The sequence below is a fragment of the Sesamum indicum genome, linkage group LG6, assembly GCF_026168435.1.
Source record: "Sesamum indicum cultivar Baizhima isolate 11 linkage group LG6, ASM2616843v1, whole genome shotgun sequence".
NCBI lineage: Eukaryota > Viridiplantae > Streptophyta > Magnoliopsida > Lamiales > Pedaliaceae > Sesamum > Sesamum indicum.
Window position 1 is genome coordinate 23,637,166 of NC_142662.1, and position 9,616 is coordinate 23,646,781.

Consider the following 9,616-nt stretch of genomic DNA (forward strand, 5'->3'; position numbering starts at 1 on the left):
ATTAAAACTTTTTTACCTGATGTCAGCATTTGTCGTCTAAACCTAATGGAAGTGGGTGAATTATGAACGGAGAATTCTCAGAGGTGGCATAAGTATAATTTTGATTTTTTTTAGAAAAAAATAATATAATTTTATATTTTTAAAAAATTCTAAATATAATTAGCCCTAAAATGTATTTACAAAATGTACTTCAGAAAGCAGAGTTTGTCGGTATTTGAAAAATCCATAAAACATTTGACACAATACTTCCATTTAACGTCGGATAGGATTTATAGGTAAAAATCTAAAAATAATCTTAATTTAGGTATTTAAATGCGCGTATAAAAATGTAACTTGTTCAAAAATTATTACCAAACATGAGACATTTCATCATATGGACATCCAATTTCACAACCTTAATTGAAATTTGAACTTTCAAATTATAAAGAAGAAAAGGGGAAAAAGAATGTCATTTACCTAAAACAATGTTCTCTTCCACCCCTTATATAAGAAAGTAATGTGAAAATCACTTTGGCTTAGGAGTGTCCACAAAAGTATTAGAAAAAAGTTAGAATTGGTAATAAAACCAAAAATAGAAGTATTTGAAAGAAAAAAAAAATATTGTGAAATTAACCTTCTCTCTAATAAAAAACTGAAAAATATTTTTCGTAAATTATTATAAGTGATACTTACACCGTCCTTTTATAAGAATTGGTTTAGTTACATGCAAATTTTATAATTTGAAAAATTATATCTAGTATTTTTGAAGTTTATTCCCATCTAAAAAATAGATTCATCCATTGGTCAAATTCACCAAATTTATTGATATTGACAGAAAATTGAAGAAGATTAATATTTACTCCTTTATTACTGACTTATTGCAATTTAACAAATTCTTTTGCGATTAAATTATCCTTATGCATCTTTATCCTTACAAGGGTAGTTTAGTTAGAAAAATATTTATTTGACTTGCAATAAGTTAATAATAATTTAATTGGGGTAAACATGAATTTTTTAATTTTTTTGGCTAATATTAGCAAATTTAATGAATTTTTATTAATAAAAAAATTATTTATTAAACGGAAACAAACCTAAAAGTACAAAATGTAATTTTTCAAATTATGAAAAATTTATGTATAATTATACTAAAATTTTAAAAAATAAACGGTATAAGTATCCCTATTACAAATACTTCCTTAATCCCCTAACCAAAACACTTTTAACAACTCAATATGAGTTAAAATCATAGGAATTTGCAATCCCCAAGTAATTCTGCCTGGAAAACCTAGGCCCTGTGGCTGTCACTCCTCCTATTTCCTTCCCCCTATTGAGGAGAAAGTGACAAGTGATATCCTAGACAAAGAATGAAAACAAATTTCAAGACAAGAAAACAGAAAAAAAGGGTAGAAATGGGCACTTCTTCTCACAAATTCCATGTTCCTTCAACAGACAAAAGGACACCAAAACCAAACCCTTCACGACAAAATCTCCTCTCACGCTTACTCCACAACGTTGCCATGTAACAAATGCCTCCAAAACTGACTAATCTTTTAACTCTCTCTTCCTTAAATGCAACCGAACTATGTACTCTCTCCATCTGTTTATTTTGTTGACAAGATTTTTTGAGAGAAAAGATTGAGCGTTCTGGGCTCGTTGTGGGAATTTGCATGCGGGGTTTTGTAGGTTTTTGGTGAATCGAAAAGCCCAGCAAGGAATTCAGAAATCTTGGCCGGGTTAGTGAGTTCTTGAAATTTTCACTTGTTTTGTCCAATTTTTCTGTTCTGCGTTGCCCTTTTTCTTGCTTTAGTTAGTTTCTGTATTGATTTGGGTGTGATTCTTGACTGACTGGTTTTTGTATGCGTGTTTTGGGTTTCTTTGCAGGAAAAAATTCATTTGTTCGATGATAATTTGAATCTGTCATTTGCTTCCCAGGAAAGGTGCCCTTTTTTTTTTTTTTTTTCAGTTTTTGCTGTCCATTTCAAGAAATTGTTTGATTGCACAAATGTTTCAAGAAGATGGATCATCGTCTGTAACTTCATCGCCCCTCCAAATGTTTCCTATGATGTCTTTATCACCTGGTTTGACGTCTCCATATCCATTGCTCAAGGAGCTGAAACCTGAAGAGAGGGGTTTATATTTAATTCATCTGTTAGTCACTTGTGCTAATCATGTAGCATCCGGTAGCCTAGAAAATGCAAACATAGCCCTTGATCAAATTTCACATCTTGCATCGCCCGATGGCGATACCATGCAGCGCATTGCTTCGTATTTTTCGGAGGCTCTAGCTGATAGGATTCTTAGAACCTGGCCTGGTGTTTATAAGGCATTTCGCTCCACCAGAATTTCCGTTGTTGCTGAGGAAATCCTTGTGAAGAAAATGTTTTTTGAGTTTTTGCCATTTATGAAGGTGGCTTTTGTGATCAGTAACCAAGCGATTATTGAAGCAATGGAAGGAGAGAAGATGGTTCATGTCATTGACTTAAATGCGACTGAACCGGCACAATGGTGTGCGCTCATTCGAGACCTGAGCGCTCGGCCCGAAGGTCCCCCTCATTTGAGGATTACAGGGATTTCTCAGCAAAAGGAGGTGTTGGAACAGATGGCTCATATATTGATCGAAGAGGCTGAAAGGTTGGATTTGCCATTTCAGTTCAACCCTGTTGTAAGCAAATTAGAGAATCTCGACATTGAAAAGTTGCGCGTCAAAACAGGGGAGGCTCTAGCAATTAGTTCAATTATGCAATTGCATTCCCTGTTAGCTTCTAATAATGATGTTAGAAACAGGTCACCGTCAACGCCGATAAATGCTATTGGTATTCACTTGCAAAGGGTTGCACAAATGAACCAGAATACGTTAGGGGACTTGCTGGAGAAGGATATGATTAGTGGTTATAGCCCGAGGAATGACTCGGCCTCTTCATCACCACTATCTCCGACGTCCTCTCCATATATTGATACTTTTCTTAGTACTTTATGGGCTTTGTCTCCTAAGGTTATGGTGGTGATGGAGCAAGACTCAGATCACAATGGGAAGAGCTTGATGGAAAGGCTGTCAGAGTCATTGTACTTTTATGCTGCATTATTTGATTGTTTGGAATCTGCTCTGCCAAGAGCATCTTTGGAGAGACTGAAGATGGAGAAGTCGCTTTTAGGCGAGGAGATTAAGAATATCATAGCATGTGAGGGAGCCGAGAGGAAACAAAGACATGAGAAGCTTGAAAAGTGGAACCAACGATTTGACCTGGCTGGTTTTGGAAATGTTCCGCTGAGCTATTACGCTATGTTGCAAGCAAAGAGGTTGTTGCAAAGCTTCAACTGTGATGGTTATAAGATCAAAGAAGAGAATGGGTGCGTTGTGATTTGCTGGCAAGATCGACCCCTTTTCTCAGTTTCGGCATGGAGATTTAGGAGGTGAAATCTTGGTTGATTCACAGTATTTTCATGCTTTTTTTCTTCTTTGTTGTTATCTGTAGAGGAACAACTTGATCCTGTTAGATGTAGGATTTTCAGTGATCAACTGTTTGATCTCTCTGCTCTTTTCTAGACCTGTTTTTAGTTTTTACTGACTTCAGCTTCTGTAGATAGAAGTTCAACTCAATGGTTTGTGTTTGAAAATCTCCATATCCTCTGTATTTAAATTTCAGCTTCTTTCAGACCAAGACACCATAAGAAGCTACTCTCTCCTCTACAAATTAAACCTTCCATACCGCACAGTTTCTTCTTTCTTTAATTCTGAGTATATCATGAATTTTTAACATCCCACATAGTAAATTGTTCAAGAAACAGATCACTTTTCACATAATCTTTGCATTGTTAAAGGGAAAATATGAAGCCCTCATTTATTTCAATCATCATTATGGATCTGCAATTTCGCGTCATGTTTTTGTAACTTAGAATTGACCTTTTTTGCTCCATCCCTTTGATGGAAATGTCTTGCTGCTATCTATTTTGATGGTTGGGAATTCTTGATCAGTTGAACTGGCATGTTGTGCTTAAGCATTTAGCTTGACACTTGACAGTCTCTGTTGGTCTTTCTGTGGATTATTTCTCAGAAAGATCATAGGACAACAGTCTCACCTCGTGAATATGTATCTAATGCAGAGCTTTTGTACACACTCTGTTAAATTAGTTCCACAGGATTGGGAACAAAGTAGCTCATATTGTAATCCATTTTGCACTCACAGATCAGGAAATATTTGATAAGATTCCTACGTCTGGCCTCTGAATTTGTTCTCTCTGATTTGGATTTTGAGAAATAATAGAATTGTTGTTGCTTCTTTGCACTCAAAGTAAAAGTTTGGACTCCTCAATTGTAGGACTAAACGGGAGTTAGGACTGTAGTAGTTTGACGTTCTGGTTTTGTAGTTTCGGTAGGCCAACTGGGGTAGCACCTGCACCTTTAAGCATCAAGGTGCTAACGGTGGGGTGTCGAAGTGGGGGTTGATGGTTGAGTCTTGGAATGCTTATCCCAAGACTTCCTGAGCAAGCACTGATTCCATAGAAGATAACGATGTTGCACCATTCTTGATTTTGCACAGCATGTAACATGAGAACGAACAAGTGACATGGTTTGTCACTAAATAAGTAGAGAACCAGCGATAAGTACACAATCAAACGATTAAGGTGTCTCCAGCTTGTGGGCACACATATTCTCATAGTTAGCTATTTAAAGCCCCTCTTAAGACATTAATGCTCAACACAGGGCAACAGTACATGCATAGATCAAGTGAAAACAGGTAATGAACTGGTGGTGGAGAATCGACAACATAAATTGTCGAAAACTCTGGCTAGGGCTGATGGGTCGATCTCTCAGAGATGGATTGTTTCATGGGCATTTAGGGCCACCCCTCTTGGTCTTCCAGTTGTTGTAGCAAGGGCAGACTTGCTTGTTGCCGTAAGTGCCAGGGGGCACACACAAACACTTGGCACAGCATTTCTGGCAGAAGAGCATGCACGGCTTCTTGAATGAGGTTTTTGAGCATCTGTAAGTGCATTTTGATGGACAATCTGCATACACAAAAATAAATCAAATCAAAGGGCCATTAAAGCATAACATACCGCAACACGTATATAGACATTTTGTTTTCTTGAAATTTGGTGTTTTGATTTTTGGCATTGCTTTTACTGTCAAGAATTGTGCATAAAATTAGTACGCGCGCCAACTCCCACCTTGAGGCCGGAGGCTGCCCTCACTCGTGCCATACTGCAGAGAAAGAATCAATCCAGGAAGAATTAGTCATGAAGAAAGGCTCAGTTTTCTTGATACTTCAAAAGTACATTAAAGAGAAGTTTCAGTATTTGGTTTTACTTGGAGACTGCCTTGGGGATGCAGTTGATCAGAAGCTGGTACCGCAGCGCTGGAGGCCTGCAAGGAAACATCCAAGAGCACAAAATCTTAAAATGCGAGTGATCGCCTAACGACTCTATTATGGCGTTACTCCTGCCATTTTTGTTATAGCTAGATTGAGAAATGAATATTATGGAAGATGAACAAGAACCCGTTCCTACGATCATGTCAAAATGCAAAACAAACCATAATTCACCCCCATAATCTAGCATGCAAAATTGACCTAAATAAGTTCAATCCCCTGGACCCCTCTTACGAGAAGGCTAGATCCCTTCACTTGAACCAGCCATCTCAACAGTAGTTTCTGTCACAAAGTCCGAAAATGATATATACTATGATGTAAAAATTCTCTCATGTAAGTGCAGTAGAGACACTTCTAGTCACATTCTTCAGGATGTTTCTATATGTGCTTACACAAAAATGTACTTGAATAAACATTTGTGGGTTTACCTGCTTTTGGGCCAGAATGGTGGCAACGAAGAGTAGATAGAAGAGGAAAGCTAATTTGGTAGCCATTTCTTGTGTAAAGGTTCAACAATTTGAGGGAAGGAGAGGTGGAGAAGACAGAGATCAGTTGTTTGAAGTTACATGAAGAAAGAATACAAGTGGTATTTATAGAGAACTGGCTATGCCCAACTATTAGCTGCTTTCCATTCTTCAAGTGGATACCCTTGACCCCGTGAAATGACCATCTTGCCCTTACCCTGACCTCCTTAACAACATTGTTTTGGGAGTCATTGAACTATTTTTATTTTAACTCAATCATATTTTGAATTTTACTTTAACGATACGTAAAAACTTGATATTATAGAGTCGGTCCCAAATCTTTAACTCGCTCCATCTATGCTTTCTTGATTATGAGATCGTGGGCCATGAACTCAACAAAAATGCATGCATAGAAATCAATTGTGTAAAAACAAGATTTACGTGGTTTGAAAAAAAAATTTATTATCATAAATCATTCGAAATACAGTGATCTCTGTGGAAGGGTAAAAATGATAACAAAGAGCAATAAATGTGGGACAGGAATTTGGGGCCTGGCCCTGGGGCACTATTATGAGGCATGTGCAATAAGAAACATTGAGGGTGATAGGAGAGCCCATCAAACATGTGCATTCACATGCCCACTATTGTTGCATGAGATGCCCAACAGACAAACTGAAGAATAAGAAGAACAGTTTGGAGAAATGGATGGTTATCAACTTGGACAACCATGTTTTTTTCCCCCCCATTATCTTATTTTTATCAAATGATTTGAGGCTGAGACCTATGGTGGATTGTGGGATGAGGGTAGGGCTTCTTCTCATCAATTCTCAGCCACTTGCTTAGTGCTCATACCTTTTTTTTTTAGTTACTGCATGTTATTATTGGGTATTAAAAATATTGATATCATCGTGTATGAACAATATTTAATTTATTTTCTTTTTGGTTGCTATTGGAATAATTACATAATTCTTCATCGAGATTTGGTGTACTTACACGTAAAATTTTTTATTGTTTGAAAAATTATATCTAATACACTTAACGTTGGTACTTTGTTCTCATCCAACAAATGAATCTATACGTTAGTCAAATTCATTGAATTTACCGATATTAGTAAAATATTTGAATGAAAATTCATATTTATCCCAATTGACTTATTATTAATTTATTACACGTCAAACTAATACTTTTTGACCAAACTGTTAATGACATCAAATTATCTTGTTAATGCTATCATAAAGAATTTGAAAGAATGATATGTGATAGTAGGGAAATCTCATTCTTGGTCCTATGTATTAGGCCCTATTCAATATTCGTCATATTCATTATAAAAATTTTAATTTCAGGATTATATTTTCTGATATGTCTTAATTTTAGTCCACCATCAAATAATTAACGATATACATTTAATTGCAGTTAATGTGGCACATGTTTCTCACATAATGTGTATTTGGGAAAAATATATACCAGGCTTGACAAAAAAGAGGGACAAATTAAAACTTAGGGTTCCTCCACCATTTTCTTTCTTCCAACCCGAATACAACTTCAAACGGCATCAACTTCTACAATATGAAGACCCATCAATGTGCACAAGGGTGAAGAAAACCATACATGGGCTCTTTCGCAAATTGAACAAAATAGAAGAAGAAATCTCCGCAATAAGAATGAAAGTGAATTTCTTACACAAAATGAAAGAAAAGGTGGCTGAAATGAAGAAAAATAGGGGAAATCATTCAACTTGGGTTCAAGAAGACTATTCATTTAGTAATAATCTCTTTCTCTTGGCTTCTTCCATGGGAATTTGAAAATAGAAAAAAAAAAAAAGAAAAGAAGAAGAAAAATATTTAGGATGGGATTTTGGCAGCAGAAATTTCGTAAAGGAAAGGATTTGGAGAAGAAATTAGGATTGAAGAAGTATGATTTTCCGTCCAAATAAGAATTCAATGATATCATTAAGAGGCACGTGTCTCTTTAACGGTTATTAACATAATCCTTCAATTATTTGAGAATAGGATCAAAATTGAGACAAAAGTAAAAGATATTATCCTGAAATTGATATTTTTATAATGAATTGGACCAAAATTGAACAAGGCCTTATATGTGGGCCCAAAAACGAAATTTTCCTTGTCATAATATTTGTGATGTGCTAGTTACTAAAAAATGTATTAAATTATTAATTGGTATTTTGATTTGTACCCATTTTTCTACTTGTTGCTTTACAACGTACAATAAGTTTCTATCATACTTGTTTAATAAATTAAAATAGAATAAAGATAAAATGAATAATTAATAAAATTAATAAAATTTGTTTATATAATTATAAATTAAAAAGATTTCAAATCTTTCTACTCTAAATTTTGAGTTATATTTTGTTAAATTTCGTTATTTTAGTTTTTTTAATATGTATTCATTTAAAGTTCTTTTTTTAAATACTTTCGTTAATTTTAAATTCATCAATCTAAATACGTTCAGGTACTATGGTTAGGTTTTCTTGGAATTGGGCCTTGGGCTCGCACCATTTGTCTTTCTCTAAATCGATTTTGGGCCACAACATTGAAGGCCCATTCTTCTGGACCACCACTGCTCACAACCCATTTGGACTAATTTGGGCTTTATTTTTCAACTGCCCTAATGGAGGTTCAGTTACGTACTAGCATTCAAAGCATACTTGATTCGTGTATTAATTTAGATTTTTATTATATTAATTTAATTAAATACGAATAAAATAAATAATTGATCCAAATTTTAAAAATAAATTAATATTAAATACATAAATAAAAAAAATTATTGCGAGAGTTAATTGATTAAATAGAGACATCTGATTAATAAATAAATATATTCGAGGGTGATTTTATTAATAAATATTATGTCAACTAAAGTAGTTATTTTAAGAGCCTCGTCGTTTTTAATGAATAGCATAGATATTTTTTAAGGATTTTTCGACAAAATAAAAATTTGACAACCAATGTAATAAGATTTGTTGTAATGCATTCATCCACAGTAATAATATTTTTTGATATATGACAAATATACTAAACTGTGTAGTAACTGCGGCGTTGTCCATGTGCAAGAAATTTACAATTTTTATGTGCAGAAAAGGAGTGAGATGCCGATGGAGTACTTTGATTTCTTTCCGACATGAACAAACATAAATAAAAAGGTGCAATAAATAAGTAGAGCAATCGATAAAAATGTCCAAAATCTAACTTTATGTTAAATTTTTAAATTTCAAAAAGAGAAAATTTTTATAATTGTGAGGTTTTAATTACCTTTCTCTTTTTTTTTTTCGGGTAGCCATAAATATTTTTCAGCAACAAACAAAATAGACAAAAATTGTAATAAGATTCCTTCTCGATATGAATGAAATGCGGTCGACAATAAATAATAATAAGATTATAACGTTAGTTGAAAATAACCAAAATCATCGTAATAAGATTCATGTAATGCAAAAAATTAATATTTTTCAATATATAATAAAGATGTTGATTCTTTTTCTAGTACCCATAAATGTTCTCAAGCCAAAAATCTAAAAAAAATGAAATAAGAAATATTGTTTTTTTATATATGATAAAAATATTGACTGGATGACAACGTATCCATTTTTGAGAAAAAAGATTTGGTGTGGGTTTAGGAACGATTTTTTTTTCTTTGTGAACAGTTTTGAATTAACGTAATTAATTAGAACCAAAGTTTGGAATGGTTCACCTTCCATCTGTATAGATGGCATTACAAATCTTAGGTATGATTGATGAAGGACCTTTCCAATTTGGAATGGCCACTGTAACACATTGTCGCTAACCATTCCAA

General features: G+C 34.2%; 2 protein-coding genes across 2 annotated transcripts; one reads left to right on the forward strand and one right to left on the reverse strand.

Annotated features, from left to right (window-relative positions):
• The first annotated feature begins 1,257 nt into the window (after positions 1-1,257).
• On the forward strand, positions 1,258-3,651 carry LOC105163651 (scarecrow-like protein 3). Its single transcript, XM_011082080.3, has 2 exons — positions 1,258-1,712; positions 1,861-3,651. The coding sequence occupies exon 2, from the start codon at positions 1,982-1,984 to the stop codon at positions 3,392-3,394; it is 1,413 nt and encodes a 470-aa protein (XP_011080382.1). The 5' UTR covers positions 1,258-1,712; positions 1,861-1,981; the 3' UTR covers positions 3,395-3,651.
• A 931-nt stretch (positions 3,652-4,582) lies between these two features.
• LOC105163650 (protein GAST1) lies at positions 4,583-5,931 on the reverse strand. Its single transcript, XM_011082079.3, has 4 exons — positions 5,777-5,931; positions 5,288-5,344; positions 5,149-5,182; positions 4,583-4,986 (listed from the first exon to the last, which is right to left on the reverse strand). Exons 1-4 carry the CDS (start codon positions 5,840-5,842, stop codon positions 4,805-4,807), a joined length of 339 nt encoding a protein of 112 aa, XP_011080381.1. The 5' UTR covers positions 5,843-5,931; the 3' UTR covers positions 4,583-4,804.
• Positions 5,932-9,616: the final 3,685 nt, after the last annotated feature.

Excerpts from the sequence above, each read along its gene's own strand:
- LOC105163651 (XM_011082080.3), top strand. The coding sequence starts at position 1,982 with ATGTTTCAAGAAGATGGATCATCGTCTGTAACTTCATCGCCCCTCCAA.
- LOC105163650 (XM_011082079.3), bottom strand. The coding sequence starts at position 5,842 with ATGGCTACCAAATTAGCTTTCCTCTTCTATCTACTCTTCGTTGCCACC. Across the intron at positions 5,345-5,776 it reads CCATTCTGGCCCAAAAGCAG|GCCTCCAGCGCTGCGGTACC; the intron begins GTAAACCCACAA and ends GTTTCCTTGCAG. Across the intron at positions 5,183-5,287 it reads ATCCCCAAGGCAGTCTCCAA|TATGGCACGAGTGAGGGCAG; the intron begins GTAAAACCAAAT and ends CTTTCTCTGCAG.